This window comes from Anoplopoma fimbria, chromosome 12 (genome assembly GCF_027596085.1).
Source record: "Anoplopoma fimbria isolate UVic2021 breed Golden Eagle Sablefish chromosome 12, Afim_UVic_2022, whole genome shotgun sequence".
NCBI lineage: Eukaryota > Metazoa > Chordata > Actinopteri > Perciformes > Anoplopomatidae > Anoplopoma > Anoplopoma fimbria.
The window spans coordinates 7,106,281-7,127,195 of NC_072460.1; the positions used below are offsets into that span (position 1 = coordinate 7,106,281).

The 20,915-nt window shown below is 38.9% G+C and overlaps 1 protein-coding gene across 1 annotated transcript; it reads left to right on the plus strand.

Moving 5' to 3' along the window:
* Positions 1-8,672: 8,672 nt before the first annotated feature.
* Positions 8,673-17,790, plus strand: LOC129099799 (mitochondrial carrier homolog 1-like). The gene is made up of 12 exons (XM_054609176.1): positions 8,673-8,850; positions 10,555-10,639; positions 10,733-10,839; positions 12,295-12,357; positions 12,796-12,853; positions 13,121-13,172; positions 13,730-13,789; positions 13,935-14,028; positions 15,453-15,500; positions 15,585-15,652; positions 15,860-15,935; positions 16,562-17,790. The coding sequence occupies exons 1-12, from the start codon at positions 8,716-8,718 to the stop codon at positions 16,634-16,636; spliced, it is 921 nt and encodes a 306-aa protein (XP_054465151.1). The 5' UTR covers positions 8,673-8,715; the 3' UTR covers positions 16,637-17,790.
* Positions 17,791-20,915: the final 3,125 nt, after the last annotated feature.

Sequence of the window (20,915 nt, forward strand, 5' to 3'; positions counted from 1 at the left end):
GTTAAAGAGAAATAATGATTGATCCATAAAACACGTAAGAAATTACTGCCATTAAAAGTGACATTTTATGAGGAGCCCAAAACCTTTTATTGAATTTCTGAAAAAGTAAACTGCTCACCCAAAACACAAGGTCTAATAAAGCCAGATGAGCAATAAAAGAATAGAGTGCAACTTATCATTTCATACTAATTAACTAATTTCATACCAATCCAACACAATATTCTGTTGAAAGTGCACCTCAACTATTTGAACTTTGCAGCGTGCACCGCAGATCATGTGACCAGGAACGACGATATCTTTTCTTTCTTCCGTAAATATTTTTTGGAGAAGGGAATCATTTTAATGCAGGGCTACCCAGAGCTTTATTTCCCACAGATTGTTTTACTTTCTTTACTCTTTTTGTCCAAGAACGTCTCAACATGCGACTGACGGGTCAGCCAACCTGACACACACAGATTGAGCAGTAAAGTTACTCTGAGGGGTTTATGGTGCTGGACATCCATTTATCTTTGTTTTGACTTCCTTTAGTTTTGTAAAAGTAACCATATTCGGAATGCAGAGGAGTGACGTAGAGACGCCATATACGGCTCTGATATAGACCTGTTAATCACAGTAGCCCCGCCCTAAAGCATACCCTGCTTTATGCTCCATTTGACTCTAAAAGGACCATCATTTACTAAATGAACATCATGCTGTATTGAAGAAGACTTGAAACTAGAGATTGAGACCATAAACTCATGTTTACAATGTTTACTGAGGGAATAAATCAAGAGAGAAGTAGAGTCATTTTCTCATAGACTTCTATACAATCTGACTTCTTTTTGCAACCAGAAGAGTCGCTTCCTGCTGGTCAGTAGAGGAATTGCACGTTTTAAGACACTTCCACATTGGCTTCACTCAGTAGAACCTGCGTTTAGTCAATGAGGCTTAGCTGTTAGCTTCATTTTGTCAAGAAGAAAGGAAGAATATTGGAGGAAAAGACTATTGCTGAGCTCAAATCCTGCGTGAAAGCTGTGATGTCTGATCTGCAGCCACGTTGCTGTCCTTTATGCTGCTGCAGACCTAAAAGCAAAATCGTGAATAATAAAGACCTCTTTGCAACTTTTAAGTCTCACACGGCATACATTTATCAGAGACATTACAAGTCAAGATCTCTGCTGTGAAACCAGTCACCATTTAGGCCACCACAGACTCACAGTGAGACCATAAAAGAAAATATTGTACTACAGGAAGACATTAAAAGAATATAAAGAAGAGAAATTTCAGACATGATTTCTGTGCCTATTTGCTTTTGCTATTTCTTATCTTTAGCTAGCTAGCGATATGTAGGAAAATGGTGTCCACATTCTTAATCCTAACCACAAAGCTTCACCTTCTCCAGATAGTGTTATAATCACATTCATTAGTATAAGGGAAGTCTGGGTGGTCATTTTTTTCCCCTCAGCACAACGGGGAATCTATTCTATCTGTTTGCAAGGGTTTAATGAACACTCATTAGTTTGCATTTGTAGGATCACCAAGAGAGAGCAGTGAATAAATATCCCCACCTCAGGACCACTGGAATTTAATACATTTACACAAAGGAAGTGGGGGGGGATGCAATAATGGGAAAGGATTGTTCATCCAAGCATAAAACGTTTAATTTTATGGGTACATTTTTCAAGGTTGACAGGAAATTAAAGCAAATGAATCTCATTGAGAACGATTTGGTTTTCCTCCCATTCTCTCTATTTTCTGAGGCACCATCTTCTACTGATGCAGTCTGATACTACAGTCATTTTCAATGGAAGCCGGTGACATAAAGCTAAATCTGACGCCTGACACAAAGAGGAGCATTAATGTAGGAAGTGCATATAGGTAAGCTCCAGGTGATGAGAATCAGGTGTGTAGAATGGCAGGCAAACAGTTGTGCAACAATGCTGCTATCTACATAATGCTAGTTATCATACAATTTTAGAATGTATGTAAATGGACAGCCATATCCAAAGATATACCATCGCCCTGCACATTGGTTTATTATAAGCCTAGAACACGTCTAAAACTTGGAGTTCTTCCCGTTCACCCCTCAGTGGCTTAAAGATATAGACATTTTGTTTAAAGACACTAAACACGCTACAAATCTAAGGTGAGCTGGTCTCAACTTGTGTCGGCACTCCGATGATGTGGTCAAGCGGTAATCAATCATGTGTCTTTGTTTCACCTTGTTCCGTTCTCCTAGAACAAATACCCTTAGCCGGTTCTCAGCTCTGTTTTATTTTTTCCTAAGACATAACTATCGCGCCATGCGCTTGAGCAACACTTCAACAGTGATTCAGCGTCAATGTAGCTGGTCACACTTGGCTGTTTTTTTAAGTCAAACCAATCAGTAAGTTTGTGGAAGAATGATTGTGGTTTGGGTATGTTTGAAAAGTGAAAGTTAGACTTAAGGTTACAAACAGAAAAGACACCAACGTGGCACACAAACAGCCTCTACCTTGGTGAGTCCTGTGTTCGGTTATCCCATTCCAACCCGCTGTATCAAACAAAAGGGACGTTAATAAACATTGATATTCTATGCCATATTTTATACCCATATATTATGTGAAAAAGGCTGGGCTAGTGGGACAGACACAAACAGAGGTTTAGCGAGATTCAGTGGCTTTCAGAAAAAAAAGGTTACATGTGAACTATGCTATAGGTGTTCTCATCAACACAACAAACATGGACATTAACAACCTGGGTTGATAGATTCATTTATAGTGAGACCGACCCACCAGACGGATATTAACACTTAGGAGGTAATCAAAAATAAGCAGCTACTGGAAAGTGAGGGTGAAATGTTTTAAGTTAAAAATAAAAGGACTCAAGAGCATCAGACTTTGTGATGTCCATTATTTTTTGTATCCAATACAGTTTTTTCCAAATGTTTGAAGAGGTGGCATCTCTTGATGTGTCCGTTTATCACAAGACACATCTGAACGAGGGGCGGTTGTTCAAGCTGCTTTATATCAATTTGAGCCACAGACTGTTTCATTTCACGGCACGCAGCCTAGACACTGGCAACAACACAACCGCGCTGTAATATTTCAGGTTTATCTGAGAATGTCTAAGAAATATACGGCTGTTATTGTCTGTTTACCTAAACAGACCAGAGGAGTGCACTGAAAAGTAATGACCAACATTCAAAGCACAGACAGCCAGCGGTTGAAGAGGTATTCAGATCTTATATTTAATTATTGGGCCTCACTAGTGACATTTTGGGCTTCTTAATTATATATTTTTTTTATCATTTTGTCTGTGTTAATATAAATATATATTTTTTTAATTTTGGAAGCTCAACTTTAGCTCTTACATTAAGTCTATAATACTCGGAAGCCAAAAATACAGACACTAAGACCATTAAGAACAGAAATGTCCCCAGTGAATAACATTGAAACCACAGATTTCACAGCCATTGCATCCTAAATGATATCAGGCTTTTAAACAAGTAGCCTGGCTTCAAAATTGTATTTCTTATTTTACTATTTTCCATCAGATTAAGTTCTCCCTCCGGGGCTAATACATGCTATTCTCCTGGGTTCCACTAGGGCCATTGCGGCTGTACCATGGAGCAGTGAGGTGGTTAATGAAATGCACAGAATAAATATTGTTCATAAACAATTGACATAACAGTACCCAAATTTTATTGAATGACCTTTTGGTAGTTATAATCGACTGATGATGCTTAAAAAATGAAAGTTGATAAGATTAATTATATTAGTAAACTTTTTTAAAGTGGGGCACACAGGGTTAATTAAATAATAATTAAATAATAATTAACCCCTGTGTTAATAATAATTAACACAATACTTAATTCTACAGTTTAAGTATTCTGTTACAAGGATAAATGCTGCATTTAAAATTTTACTTGTGTAAAATAAGTAATGTAAAATGTATATAATTTTAGATGAATATATTATATTTTGTGATTACAATTATGCATTAATGCATAAGCAGCACCAACACTGCAGATGGTAAAGGTGGGGCTAATTTCAGCTACTTTGTATACTGCTGAGAAGCATAATCTATGACAATATATAGGTTTATGTTTTAGTTGATTTATATTTTTCTATTCATAATCTGAATCTGTAAAGTAACAAGTACTTAAAGTAATAAATATAGTGGAGTAAGAATAAAACAGCAGGAAATGCAAACATCCAAAGTACAAGTCCTTCACAACTATACAAAAGATGAAAATAACATTCCACCACTGCATTAACTATCACAAAGTCCGCCCAGGCTCCTCGTATAAGACTGAAATGGTCTTCATATTCAGTTATTCTTAAAGAAGATTTAACATTAAAGCTGCATAATAAAAAATGTTAGGGCTATCTGGGGCCAGAAGAAATCCCACATGTTTATTTGATATGGTTAAAGTCTTAGCAAACACTTACATACACATATTCACCTCTGACCCCAGACACCATCAGGGATTACGGAACACACAGTCAATCCCCACAGAACTACATCAACCATCTGACAAGAGGAGACAAGCAAGTGTGAATTATTAACCCATTATTCAATTTGTTGGCCTGCTCTCAGAATTTGACCCTATCTAAACCTGAGCACAAACCGACCCACGTCCCATCTGAACCCTGCATGACCGCCTTGCTAATAAAACACTCAAGCTGTGTGTGTATATCAAGGAGCGGAAAAAAACCGATGTCCCTGGGATCAATAAAAGGTAGAACGAGAATAAGCTCTTAATTAAACCGAGCTAGCTCTGCAGATTTAAATGAGTAAAAGAGACTCCATCATTTGAATTTATGTTGAGCATGATGGGCACAGAGGTTTAATCTAAATGGATAAAGAAGAAATCCACACCTCTATAATAGGACTCACCAAGCCTAATAAATGTGACTTACAATCGTCAACGGCCAATCAACAAGAGTAAAATCTAAGCGTCGACGTTCAACACAGTTCATATTTCAGAACGAGATAATGCAGTTTTTTTCCATGTGGTTGCACACACTCACACTCAGGGCTCTGTTTTAATGGGGCGAGCACAATGAGTAAGCACAGCAGATCGGCTGGGCGTCTCCATGCACACATGATATATCGGTTCATATAGGTGTCAGGACCTCTTTCCTCGCTCTGTTGTTTTTCTATAGTCCCCTGTTCGTCCATCGTTATGTTTGTGTGTGTGTGTGTGTGTGTGTGTGTGTGTGTGTGTGTGTGTGTGTGTGTGTGTGTGTGTGTGTGTGTGTGTGTGTGTGTGTGTGTTTTCCAGCCTACCAACACGCCTGGTGGCAATCAGCTCCTAACCATCTCCCGGCTCACCACACACCTTGCTACAATTTCTCATCAACCTCAGAAGTATTTAAACTCGGCGCATCTCCAGGTTATTGTAGCTATGTTACCTAGGTTTAACCATCTTTGAGGAGAGTTTTATTTCCTCTTGTGCTTGTCCCCCAAATCAATACTTGGTTGTTCTCTGTGCTCCAGGGTTTCCTGTTTGCCTGTTTATTCCCTCAGCTCGCTCTGCCGGCATGCCGGCCAGCCATCTCCCATAAAATCCCTCTACTCTCAGCTTGATCTCAACTCACTGGCAATAAACCTGTTAAAAAGTAATCTGCTTCCTGTCTGTGTCTGCACTTGGGTCCAGTTCTCCGTGCTTCATAAAGGGCGGCTGTGGCGTAGTGGAGAGCAAGGTAGTTCTCCAATCAGAGGGTCGGTGGTTCGATACCCGGCTTCGGCAGTCGATGTGTCCTTGGGCAAGACACTTAACCCCAAGTTGCTCCTGAAGGCTTGCCATCGGTGTGGACTGGATGTTGCATGAATGTTAGTTAGAGTCTGATGGTGGCACCTTGCATGGTAGCCTGTCATCAGTGTGTGAATGGGTGAATGATATGTAATATACTACTGATTGTAAGTCGCTTTGGATAAAAGCGTCTGCTAAATGACTGTAATGTAATGTAATGTCATAACAATAGGTGCAGCAACACCACGTGTAAAAGGTGAAGTGGAATATATATTTTGGAGGATGTGGTGATCAATCATTATTATCTAAGCTGGTTGCCACTTTGTTTAACAGTTATCGTAAACTAGCTAACTCTGACAGAATTACCGAATTACCGACTACGTGACAATACGTGACAAACGCAATTTATCAGATTCTCGGCGTGCGCAGCTTCCAAGACCCAATATCTCCAAAATTACCAACAAGTCTCTGTGTTGCCATATTTGAATTTGGAAGTGAATTCCCACCAGACATTCCGGTATAAAAGTTAATGTCGGACTGGGGTAAAGATACATGAGGACAGGTTGTGATGAAAGAAAGGATTGGCTTTCTTAAAGCCTCATTTTTACAAGCAGCACTTCACTGCTTAGACAGCCGGCGTATGAAATAACTGATGTGTCCACCTGCAGTCCAAGGGGCTTGTGTCCGTCAGCGTGAGTGGAAACGGTCAGTGGGCTGAAACCAGCATCTGCCAGAATGACAGTAAATCAACTTACCAACAGCGTCTGCAACTAAACCACTCGGGGTGGGGGTGGGGGGGGCGTCTCCTCTCCTTCGTCCAATCATATTGATTGCAGTGTCTAGTAGACATTTCCGCAATTCAAGCTTTGATTAATTTCTCCCATCAAGGAATGAATGGTGAAGTTGAGGGAATCAGCATTGGGTTTCTACTCTGTTTTTATTGTTTTTATTATGATGTGTCTGTTGAGTGAGAGTCCACAACTGCTCTGGTCCATCTAAGCCCCCCCCTGTGCAGTAACTCTCAATCTGTTTGAAGAACATTTTCTGGTATTTAATAACTGGTTTGAATGCATTTCAACCATAGATTTTGACTCCAGTGGATTCTTTTTTTAAATAATACCATGTACTGTAATGTATCTAATAAGAAGCAAGACATAACACAACTGGAAATTACAGAGATCTGATATGAAATTCAGTCTGGGTTGAATGTTTTTTTCATCCTTTTTTAAATTCACCGCCCCGCTTTTGAGTTGACACCCTGTTGACACCCTGTTTGCCCAACTCAACAGCACCCACGTAGAACCTCAAGCCTGTGGGCTCCGCAGGTTATTTCAGAATCAGGTTTATCGCTAAGTAGGTTTTCACATATAAGAAGTTTGCCTTGGTATGTCAGTGCAATAAAAATAGTGAGAGGCAAAAAAAAGTACTGCAAAAGACAATAAACATAAATATAGAATAGAAAAATGTACAATAAAAAATATAAAGCATATGTTTTAAAATGAAAGAGATATACAGTTTTGTGCTGGAATGTGGAAAAAAATGACAAGGGAATTTGCAAAAGTTCACAAGATTTAGTTTAAAACATATACTTAATTCAATTTGATTCAAGTTTATTTGTCCTCTTATTATTTTATATTATAATGATATCGTAACATCACAGTCATACTTTACTTTGTTTTTGTTAATTCACCAATAAGCCTTAGGGCTACGCTCCGCTATCATTAGCCATTCTTTAATATGAACACATATGATCACATTGATCCAAGCCGTCTGTTTCATAATGTTTCACTTTACTCTTTTTTTTAATTTTTTTTTTAAATACAAATATTCTTATTGAAATTCTTATCACTGAAATGCAAAAATACTCTCTTCGGTTTAATACAAAATAGTTGGATACAAGTCTGGTTGACTTCTGTAAGTAATCCAAACTAAGGTAAATAAAATTAAATCAAAATAACCTTAATTTATGCTTATGTTATTCAAAATAACAATAATGTATGCTTTATACAGTCTGTGGTTACAGGACTGTTAGGGTCCTGGATCACAGAGAAATCACCATGACCCAGGACCATTTTAAGGCCAAGACCACCACCTGCTGGACTTACAGCACTGCTTTATTTAAATTCAGACCTGAAATGCTATGTATTCATTCTCACTCAGTTTGTATTCATTCTCACTCAGTTTGTATTCATTCTCACTCAGTTTTTCTTGCAGTTCTCTGATTCACATGGTCTATGTTAGATTTTTATCCAGATAAAAAAAAAATAAAGAAATCATATACCAATCATTTGCATACACCAAACAATTTGAAAAGATACAAAGTAGAATAGTATAAATGCCATGAGTCTAAACGTATGTGCCTGCTTGTCAAAAGTAGTCCAAAGGAAGTACTAGCTGGATGAAGAAATCTGTTAAATAAATAGCACCTGCTTTTATTATGGTGTCGGATAACTATTTATAAAAGTCTGTTTTTATGATTATTTTTTTTTAATTGAATTTCATGCATCTCTGGCATAATAATAGTTGTATAGTATGTGTATTTATTGTCTGTGTCTGTGTAGTTGAGCTGCTGCAACACTTGAATTTGGGGATCAATAAAGGAATATAATAATAATAATAATAATAATAATAATAATAATAATAATAATAATAATAATAATAATAATAATATATAATACCTAAAGACAGCAAATAAAGAAAACATCTGGCCAGTGGGTCTGTCTGCACGAGACAAGAAAAAAAACACACATACATTCGGTGTGCACGTGTGTCCATGTGACGGCACGAGCTCGACTCCGCCCAAGTGTTTTGTTTTCTATGTCACATGGAGTTGGATTACTTCCAACCTCTAATCACCGAGGCAGAGAACATTATTTTGAAAGGTCAATGCGGAAGTGTTTTTCCTCGTCGCCCCTCCCCTCTCCTCCTCCGGTAGCGTGTGATTGCTGCCGCGGCGGGGCGCTCCGTCTCCCTCCTCCACGGACGAGCAATTAAAGATGGAATCTTCCGAGAACTGGTCCGGTCCGGATGCTGCACCGACCCTGGTGGACGTGGACACCGCGGTGCTGCTGCTGGGCGCGGGGGTCACAGCCGCCACGCACCCGCTGCTGTACGTGAAGCTGCTCATCCAGGTAAGTTAGCCGAGGTGAGCTAGTCTCTCTTCTGACTGTGGTACAACGACGCTGCGCTGTTGTTGTTGTTTATGGAGTCACCCCCCACAAACGGGCTGAAGAGTCCCGCCGCGGTGCGCTGTTCTTCCGGTAAGAGGAGATGCTGCGCGGCAGAGCACCGCCTCTCTGTGCGGAGCTCCAGTGGGGATTAAGAGCCCGAGTGGTTTGGCCCTTATTTATAATTTATCCAACATTCGTGCTCACTTGGGCCAGTAGTTGTCCTCTGTGTCCTCTGGATAAAGATGCTGCATTTAAACATCTCTTGAGTCCCAAAAAAACACAATCTCACAGAGAAACAGTGGTTGAAATAACATGAACATGTCTAGTTGTAAGGGCCGGTCCCATGTGGAGGGCCATCCTGACTGGATGTAGCCACTGTGTATGCCCAGATCAGACCACATCAGCCCAATAAGGACCTGTGATCATACAGATGTGTGTGTGTGTGTGGGGGGGTAGGGCTCCACATGTGATCCTGTGTTGTGGGTGTCATAGTGGAAGACAACAGTTGCAGCATATGTGAAGCATCACAGAGCATCGTGCCAGAGTTTCTTTGCCTTCCCTCAGCTGAATGTGTTCTAAGACGTTGACCAATGAGAGCACAGAGCACCAGAAGAGCTGGTCCCCTAAACCTCACCGATCATCTCTGTACGTCACACAAGTTGTGAAAGACGGGCAAGCTGTTGATTTTGTCAGTGACGTGTCTCTCAGCCAGTTCACAGCAAGAATTGATCATCTAATCCGACAAAACGAGCATTTAGAAAGACGACAACATAGTGTACGTTGCTACCGGCATACATCTTCTCTTCTTTTTGCCTGTATTTTTTTAGTTATCAAACTTAGATTCTGGTATCCAACATTCCCGAGCTGCTGCGCTGCCCTGATTAAAATCCTGACTTTATGATCACAACATCATCTGATGAAAATCATCCAGGCAGGTTTGATACCTGTGCTGTGTGATCAGCATCGAAAACCACTGATCATTGAGAACGTTAGAGGACAGACGGTTGTTTGGGGAAAATAACGTTTTTGTTTCAGGAAAAATACTCTCTTAGCACAGATAAAGATATGATTAAATAGTCCCTTTATTAGTCCCATAGAGGGGACATTTGCAAGATTACAGCTACAATGTGGATAGTGCAACAAGATACATCAGTAGAAAACCCCCCCCAATAAAACAGTACATTAAATAATCAAACAGTAAAGGTACAATAAATAAACAAATTGTAAAAAACAACAAAAGGTAAAAATACAATAGAATCTGATTGAGTGGTTGGATTTACATTATTGCACATATGAAGTGTGAAATATAAAGTGTTTATATTCACAGAGTACTTATATATTTTCATACATACATTGATATTGATACTGATATTGCACACAAATAAATGAATGAGTAGTAGCTGTGTTTCTTTAAAAAAAAAAAATACATATATATTTATATAAATATATATTTATATATATATATTATATATATATTATATATATATATATATATTATATTTATATATATATATATATATATATATATATATATATATATATATAAATTGAAGTAGCTTTATGATGGAGTAAGGACCATGGTGTTTTGGGTCAAAGTCCTCATCATCCCCATCATTCTGGCGAGGCAGAGAGGCTGTGTTTAATCTCTTTCTCTGCTGTTTCCAGGTGGGACATGAACCTCTGCCCTCCACTGTGGGCACGACTATGTTCGGACGAAGAGTCCTCTACCTGCCCGGCTTCTTCTCCTACGGTGAGTGAGTGAGGCTGGATTTAATGGACGTCTTGTCGTCCGTCTCCAGACCAGTTGAGAGCGGCTGACAGTAAATGTAAATATTGCTTCCAGCGCAGCACATCGTGAAGGTGGACGGAAAGAGAGGGCTCTTCCGCGGCCTGTCGCCTCGCATCGTGTCCAGCGCCATCTCCACTGTGGTCAGGAGCAAAGTTAAACAGGTACAGATGTCAGCACAATTCAACAAGTCACTCTCTGACATGAAAGCCCATGTGTTTTTAAAATAGTTTTTGGCGACTGGATTTGCTGGGAACTATTTTTCCTACTCCAATATTTAGGAGATTTTAAGTTAACTTGCCTAGATGTTTTTAAAATGATCTTTAGAATCTGCACCCTACTGTGCATTTAGAGATGTTTTTTGTGGAACGGCATGTCCACTTTTATCAAAACAACTCTTATCGATGCTCATTATCGATTCAGCTCATTATCTTTTTCCTTGTTATTACTAAATAATTGCTTTTTTAAATATTAGTTTTAAAACAAATAAAAAAATTGACAACAGGATTAGAATTTGTTGACATTTTAAATATAACCCAATGTTACTAGAGCAGCAGCAGTGGTGTTTTAACAGCAGAGTCCTAGTTATCCTTACATTATGCTTACCAAGACTTTGCTCTGCGCTCCATAAGAGTAGTTAACGTTATGGATATGATTTTTTTTTATTGGGATATTAAAGATAAGATCCTAATATTAAACGGAACATGATGCTGGGATATTGTCGCACCACGCACACAGACTTTTTAAAGGGGAGTTGTCGTTTGAAAAGAGGAGACATTGCTATTAAGTTGATTGATGTTTAGATATTTTGAATAAATGTTCACACTCTTTTATAAAAGCTTTATTTATGTTACTTTAACTGTATTGCTTGCAGAAAGCTTAAAGGTTTGGTTGTTTTGAAGCTGCCTCAATAATATCAGCAAAAACAAGATGTCATTAACTTGCACGGCATTTATATTTTTGGACAATTTCTCTTCATGTGTACTTGACTCACCCAGAATGCAAATATTATGCAATTGTCTGTAAGGTTCTTTGACGGCACAAGAGCAGCTGTGGATGTCAAGATGTCACCTTCAGCTCCTCCGGTTTATGTCTAGACTTGGTGTCTTAAGTATCTTCAAGTTGACTGTATTTTGATCTGATTCCCTCTTTTTGTTTCTGTCCCTCAATCCCAGCACAAAAGCACTGGCTGTAGAAGTACAAAGAGGGAATGTTTTTTTACCAAAAGGATTGTTATTTACTTGATATAACAGTGTCATTTTACAGTTTTTATTCTATTGGCTTATTTTCTATTCATTTGAGCTTATCTTAACCGCAGAATCATTCAGATCATGTTTGTTTCTTGGGTCGAACAACCGCTTCGGCAAAGAAAAGCATTCTGTAGACCCGTACGTATGACAGGCCTGGATCACTTTAGTTTGTTTTGCCTTAGATCGATTCCATGAACTTGAGATTTGGTGAATGTGACAAGTTCTCTTAAACCACCAGTACATGCTTCTCAAGAACTAATGGGCTCATATGAGTGGATCATGAATTGGGCCCGTTACATCGGTAAAAAGGTTGTTTTTAAAGCATACAAAGATATATTGGATATATTGTAATTGAAGTTCTTCATTCAGCAGGTGGAGAGTCTTTCTAAGAGAGAGGACCTGCAGACTTCACTCAGTAAAGTGGTCAAAGAGGTGAGAGGTCATCTACTCCTGATTAACATCCCTGACTTATTTCATTCAGAGTCTAACTGAAGTCATATTATTCTCGTACTCGTACTTTCCATTGGACATTTTGGTATTTAGTGGTAGAGAGTCACAAATTATACGGCAGCAGGGTCTGACAAGTCTGCTCTCTCTCTTATTGCAGGGGAAATATGTCTATTCACATTTGACTTCTGTTGTTAAATGAAAAATAGTTTTCTTGAAAAAAATGTGTTTTATAATAACGTAAGGTACCAAAAACAAAAGTACATAATGTGGTATCGAATCAGCATCGGTATCACAGCATTTTTGAAATACACCCCGTCCTAACTCAAGACACATTAATCCACCAGAACACGGACAGCTGATGAATCCAAATCGTTTCAACTTTATGCCAGGTGGTCTCTTCAAATTGTTTCCTCTCTCCAGACCTCACATGAGATGATCATCCAGTGCCTGTCCAGAATAGCCACTCATCCTTTTCATGGTATGTCCTCATTAAGGCTGTCAGTGTCTATTCCACCAACCACAACCCAGAGATATTCAGTGTAACAATGACACATTGCAGAACACGTTGGCTTCGTTCTTACACGATTTGACCGTCCGTCCATTTTGGGCTGCCATCAGTAAATGTTGTCAGTCCCCTTTAAAGCCGATACATGTCATTAAACTGGCCGAATGGAATGTAACGTCGGAGGAACCAAATGGTAAACGAGTTGTTTGGCTGATCATCTCTTTTGCTTTCCTTTGGCAGTAATGTCAGTGCGGTGTATGGCCCAGTTTGTTGGCAGAGAGGTCAAGTACGGGTAAGACTTTTTATAGCGCTGCAGATATGACACAATGCTTCCTTTTTTAAAGAGTGTAAAATGATATGACTAAGTAAGCAACGATGAGGTTATTCATAAAATGTATAATCCTTAAATGTTCATTGCCCCAGTAGAGTAACCTCTGTGATAAATACATTGCATTTCCTGTGGCTGCTTCACAATAAAAGTCATTCTGTGTAATGCCAGGGAGCAGCAGTGAGAAATGTCCTTTTTTTTTGGTTGTTGCATTAACAGTAAGTAATTGATCTGGTAATCTGAGTGTATAACTAAAAACACAGAGATCTGGAAAGTGTATCATAGAAAGGTGGCTTAAAAAATTTATAAAAAGTAAATCAGCTTCTCACAGGCGACCAAACGAAATGTCATCTTGATTCAAATAAGTGATTTCTCTGGGTTTCAGATAGTCTTAATAAAAATATGGGATAATGGATGGGATAATTAATGTTGTGCCATGTGCCAATGATCTCTTTGTTGTAGATGTTTTACACTGTAGACATTCTGTACATGTTGATGGAGTTTGTGTCACATTTTTGCAGCGGGATGTTCAGCTGCATCGTCAAGATTTTTAAGGAGGAAGGAGTCGCTGGATTCTATGTGTGAGTCATACGAATAACTTAACACTGTTCATCAGTAAAACGTTTTCGACATATTTGCCACGATCTTTGACCTCCGTGGGTCTGAGCAGTGTTGTGTGTGTGTGTGTGTGTGTGTGTGTGTGTGTGTGTGTGTGTGTGTTTGCAGTGGTCTCTTACCCCACGTAGCAGGAGAGGTCATCTTCCTGTGGTGCTGTAACCTCCTGGCTCACTTCATCAACACCTACGCCGTGGATGAAAGTGTAAGTCCTGATGGTTGGAGAGAGTGTGCTAGAAAGAAAACAAGCCCTTTTTTTTATTCACACACTTAATTCCTTATTGATATAAAATGATTGTATGAATCAGCATATGTACTTTTAACCATTTAGAACCATAGGGTTAGAAAATATGGCATAAACCTGTGCGGTCCCAGTGAACAGCTAATTTGACGGCAAGCAGACAGGATGTTTTGTCATAGAGTGTCATGTCTGACCGTTTCCAGTTTATTCCTCCTGAATCTCTTGAAATATATAACGCACACGAGCAGCTTTTTCTCTACAATACGAGACAGGCAGACAGGGAGGAAAATAAATCTTTCAAATGTTACTTTAACTGTAACCTCTGTGTGCAGCAAGCCAGAGTGCACCACAGGGAAAATGTCGGTTTTTTTAAGGGCTAAACGCCAACAAATATGGATTGAAGCAAAATATTTTGTTCGATTTTAAAAAACGTGTCAATTTTGGAAAGGATTACGTCTGCCTTTTTTAAATACATTTTAGACTTTTGGACTTTACAACGCTCTTGAATAATTCAAAATGTTTGGATCAAACATTCAAATGATGATTTGGAATTTTAATTACAATGACTTTTGTAACTATTTGATTTGGAATTTTAATTTGACAAAATCTCTTTCTGGCTCCATCTCAGACTTCTCTTCACGCCTGGTTCTTCAGAGGGCAGAACATTTCATTCTCTGACAGAAATCTGGTGTAATTCACTAATTAATTCTAGTCACTTCAATTTTGTGCATTTTTTTTAAAATCTCTGTTAAGTTTCTATCAATAGAATTTAATCTTTTTACTACAATTAAAGGCTTCCAGTAGATCAAAAGGAATAATTCAGTATTTTCCTGATAGGTTTTTAATGTGAAACATCTGACGTGAGTGTTGAGTTTAACTGATGGTAACCTAATGTGTCGATTTGAAAAAGAAAACTACCAAGTAGAAGCAACTGGACATTATCAGTGAATGAAAACAGTGACAGTGTTATACAGAGTTTTACACATGTGTCGAGTGTGACATGGCTGCTGTTATAAATGGAATTGGTGCTGCAGAAATGGACAGAATATTTCATTTACCATGTGAGTTTTTATTGTACAGGTAATTCAACCGGTCCTTATGAGTGAGCAGCTTTTATTTATTTGTACCGGTCACCGGCTATTATTTAACTTATTAGTAATTTCAGTTCATTATTTGTTTGATAAATGATGGTAAATCTGATCCGGAATAGAAAAACTCAGTTTTAATTTGTCAAGATGCTGTTCTGGACAGCGAGGTGATCAATTAAAAAAAAAAAGTTATACCAGGTATACAACTATTATAGATGTATGAGTCTTTAAAAATGAAATCTGATTCACGCAAAAATAATGGAAGTGCTGTCTCACCTCTCTCTTGTTCTTCTGTTGCAGTTCAATCAGGCCTCAGCCATAAGGAGCTACACTAAGTTTGTGATGGGCGTAAGTTCAACATTCCAACTGTTATTCAAAGTGTTTCTCATATGCAACATCTCTTCATAGTAATGGGGTGTGTTTTTCCTCTAGATTGCAGTGAGTGTTCTAACATATCCGTTCATGCTGGTGGCTGATCTCATGGCCGTCAACAACTGTGGGTGAGTCGTATTAATAATCAGGGACCAGGTGGATATTTTACTAAAGAAGCCCTGAGAGGCAAGTGGGAAAGAAAATAACCTGGGGATCCATTTTCTAAGTCTGATCTAAATTGCTTCTTTTCTCTCCTGTGTCTTTAGAACAGGTGAAAAAATGTGAATTGTGAAATTTTTAGCTTCGGGCTGACTGGTTGTGGTTTGTGTTGTCAGCTTGGCTGCAGGTCTTCCTCCTCATTCCCCCGTCTTCAAGTCCTGGCTGCACTGCTGGAACCACCTGAGCAACAAAGTACAGTACAGTCTAGCACAAGCATGTGACAATGACACAAAAAGGAAAAGCACACAGTTTCTTATCCTCATAGCGGGGCCCATTCTAACCACTCAGCAGTCAGCGAGAAAACAAGAGAAGGGTCTCATCTGGAGCTTTCCCAATCAGTTTTGATCATTTGGTGGCTTTTGTAGTGTCATGAATCTGTTGATTCGATAACCATAACTTTATTTTTTACACGAGGGAAATTGTTGCGCAGCAGTTACAGTACAAAGTAGGACGGTAGGAAGATACAGTACAAACTATCAATAAGATGCAAATCCAAACTACACTCACTGCCCAACATGTAATGTGTTAACAATTGTGTTTTCATTGTGAATCATTGAAACGCAGCATTTTCTTTTCAGTTGGGGTACACATAGAGGTACATGTTTACACCGCTTGTTGGCGTTAAGCCCTAAAAAAAACCACTTGTCTGCAAAGGCTCTGTGTGCACCGATTAATCAGCTGAATGGGTTGATCTCTAGTTCAGAACCGCCCCAACCCAACCCCATCCACATCTACACAGAGCCCTCAGTGTGGAGCGTTTGTCTTAAAGGCTGAGGATGTCAGTTGTGTTACAGTTGGTTTGTGTCCCCTCCTGTCAGGGTCAACTCTTCAGAGGATCCAGCTTCTTTTTCCGCCGGGTGCCGGTGACCTCGCTGCCCCACATCAAGGACTGACATCATCAACTTCAACGTCGTCATCATCATCATCATCATCATCATCGTCATCACCTGCTGGGTGCTCTTCCTCCTCGCGCTCACAAACATTTCCCTCCAGATGTAGCAGGAGCAGCAGAGACACAGTTCAAGGAGCGCCAATGAACTTTTCCAGTTAACCTGAAGCTTCTTAAAGCTACGACATCCGTTTGAACAGGGAGTGTGACGGGTTTAATATTTGCATCTATTCATCTCCAATTACAGATAAAATGACATGAATGCTTTAATGAGTCTAGTTGCTCTCTCATGGGGTCCATGTCCTATTGACCTGAGCTTTCGGGCACTCCTCTGAAGTGGTTTGTAACACTTTCCAGCTGAGATATTAAAATGGATTTGTTCATATTTACATACATATATAACTTGTTGTGAAGGAAAAAGTGTTTGCAGATCAATAGAAGTTTACAGCAGTGATTCCCAAACACTGGGTTGGGACTCACAGGTGGGTCGCAGGAGATTTTATTAGGGTCGCAAAATAAATAACCCGAATTTCTTTTGACTCTTTGATTCAACATTTATATCTGCAGTTCACCTTTGAGCCACATGAGGGAGCCTGATAGTCATGTTCAGATAATTGTATCTCACTTACAACATTGGATCTAATATGAAAGGTTGGGGTACATCCTGTTAGTCTTACTGAGGAGAGGAATGATGTTAACTCTTCTAAAGTATCTTACGTGTGTATATGTTTTCACAAAAGAAAAAAAGATGAATACACCTTATCTGGTAATGAGTTACTATGTAGCTATTACAAGAAAAGATGGCGTTATTATGAAGAAGGGGCCGTCTACAAAGGCGCAACACTGAAGAGACACAAACATTTTAAATAACTTCATTCTCACGCAGTGTATTGTGACCAACATCTATTCATATATTAATGGGAACAATGTGAGAAATACCCGAACGGCCCCGGATCAGATTTGTCCAGAGTTGGTGTGTTTGGGTCCACAAACAGAAGTGAAGACATGCTCGCTCTTTTACGGCTCAGTCTGTGTCATTCGTTGTTGCTGGTTTTGCTACAACACTTTGAACACTGGAAAAATTGCGCTTTTGTATAATTTTGGTGATTTGTTTTTATTGTGAATAATATTCAATTTCTTCACTGTTATAAAATGAAGTCTGACCAAAATACATTCATGCATTAACAGTCTCCTCCTGGTTCTATACTGCAACGCATAGTTTGGTGAAAATGAGCTTTTGCATAATTGTGGGTGAAATGCAAAATTATGCAAAAAGAGTTCGGTAGTATCACTCCTACTACGAGGGGAAAACGTCTGTGGCTCAGTAGAGACTTTAACCTGGCTGCACATAGAAACCAGTTTTTGACTTTTAACAGCATTTTGGGGAGTCCCAATCTGTGAACATCTTTCCCACTTTACAGAAAGCAGTTAACTTAACTTTTCTCATAAATATGAGATGGTAATATACAGTACCAGTCAAAAGTTTGGACACACCTTCTCATTCAACGACTTTGAAGAATCTAAAATATAAAACATATTCTGGTTTGTGGAGCATTTGTTTGTTTACCACATAATTCCATATGTGTTCCTTCATAGTTTAGATGTCTTCAATATTAATCTACAATGTAGAAAAAAATAAAAATAAAGAAAAACCATTGAATGAGAAGGTGTGTCTAAACTTTTGACTCTAACTCTGTAAACTTCAGTGAGCAATTGGCTGCAGACATAGGTACATAAAAACATTGGCTTATAGGGAAGCAGCGCTCTATTCTGTTATAGTTATGATATTGTAATTATGAATAATAATACTAATGTTGAAACTAAAACTTGCAGTCACTCTGTTAACACGGTTCAGTTTGAGTTTTACTGGAAATTCTCTTCTAGGAATAAACCTCGTTTTCAATGGGTCCTCAACAACAATAATAAGACAAAACCTTTAACAGAAAACAATGAATAAATATGAAATTATAAGATATATACATTGTAAGCTGACCATAGAATGTGTTATGAAATAAATGTATATGAAATTTAAAGATGGAATCACAAATACCATGTAATTTGCTCGATTTGATCACAAAAAATACCAAAAATAAATAAAAATCTAACTCAGAACGGATCATTCTTCATAGATTATAGAAAAGTATTAGTGATAGCATCAAACAATAAAGTTCTAATACATCATTACTGAACTGATAATGTGGACAAACTGATCCTGTAATAAGAAGACATATTTCATTTTTGTACAAAAAACGGGTTGGACCCCCTTTTGCCTTCAGAACTGCCTTAATTCTTCGTAGCATAGAAGGTGTTGGAAACATTCCTCAGAGATGTTGCTCCATATTGACATGATAGCATCACGCAGTTGCTGCAGATTTGTCGGCTGCTCATCCATGATGCGAATCTCCCGTTCCACCGCATCCCAAAGGTGCTCTCTTGGATTGAGATCTGGTGACTGTGGAGGCCATTGGAGTACAGTGAACTCATTGTCATGTTCAAGAAACCAGTTTGAGATGATGTGAGCTTTGGACATGGTCAGCAACAATACTCAGGTAGGCCGTGGCGTTTAAACGATGCTCAATTGGTACTAAGGGGCCCAAAGTGTGCCAAGAAAATATCCCCCACACCATTACACCACCACCACCAGCCTGAACCGTTGATACAAGGCAGGATGGATCCATGCTTTCATGTTGTTTACGACAAATTCTGACCCTACCATCTGAATGTCGCAGCTGAAATCGAGACTCATCAGACCAGGCAACGTTTTTCCAATCTTCCATTGTCCAATTTTGGTGAGCCTGTGCGTATTGTAGCCTCAGTTTCCTGTTCTTAGCTGACAGGAGTGGCACTCTTCTGCTGCTGGAGCCCATCGGTTTCAAGGTTGGACGTGTTGTGCGTTCAGAGATGGTATTCTGCATTCCTTGGTTGTAACGAGTGGTTATTTGAGTTACTGTTGCCTTTCTATCATCTCGAACCACTCTGCCCATTCTCCTCTGACCTCTGACATCAACAAGGCATTTTCGTCCACACAACTGCCGCTCACTGGATATTTTCTCTTTTTCGGACCATTCTCTGTAAACCCTAGAGATGGTTGTGGGTGAAAATCCCAGTAGATCAGCAGTTTTTGAAATACTCAGACCAGCCCGTCTGGCACCAACAACCAGGCCACGTTCAAAGTCACTTAAATCCCCTTTCTTCCCCATTCTGATGCTCGGTTTGAACTTCAGCAACTCGTCTTCACCACGTCTAGTTGCCTAAATGCATTGAGTTGCTGCCATGTGATTGGCTGATTAGCTATTTGTGTTAACAAGCAATTGAACAGGTGTGCCTAACAAAGTGGCCGGTGAGTGTACATATATAACTCAATACTTAAAAAGTGTAGCATATTTCTTGAATTTTCATTTTATACCTTAAAGTTTTAAAATGTTTCTTTTTTGGTTTTTTTTTTTTATACTTTTTGTGATAAAATGTCTCCCCAAAAGAACGTTTTAGAAGCCACACATGTTCTTGCTCAATGACAAGTCTGTACCACGCTCACTCATGTGACTGATGAGTGAGTGATGCTCATATTTTGACTCCAGTGAAGGGTTGTTATTCATGTTACTGCGTTGTGTTGTTCTGTTCCATAATTCTCCCTCAGTTCAACCAAACAGTGTTCAGTTCATGTTCAAAATCTGTGCATGCACCATTCACAAAGTGTTTCTAAGCTGTTCATTTATTTTGTGATCGTTTCTATTTACTATGCTTCAGACCACTAATACGAACAGGTTTTTGGTTGCCAGGTTGTGAAGAGTCTCTTTGTCTGGTGTTTCTCCTCCTCCGTGATGACACTAGTTTCAGATCCTTCAATGGACTGTTTGACCAGTGAGTTCTGTTTATTAATGAGTTAGCAGTAATTACAACTGCAGACTGCAATGATTACTTTAAATACCCAATAATAATTTGTTAAGTTTGACATTGCTGATGGCAAAAACTTTTGCTATCGGCTTATTAGAAAGTGAGAAACGTGACACTTCATTAATGACTAATTTACCATTTGTAACCATAGAAATGATTAATTAGACATTTTTGTACAATTTCCCTATACTTACTAACTTCTTAAATTACTAACATTTTCTTTGATGTTCAATAAATGAATGGTGTATTAGAAGCTGGGAAACCCATGTCCCTTTATTAATGACTTGACTATTAATGCCCACCAGCCAGAGAGATCTTTGTTACAATCAAAGGTTCTTCCCTTTATGGCTTATATTTCATACTGCACCAACAGTGTTGGTCAGCACTAT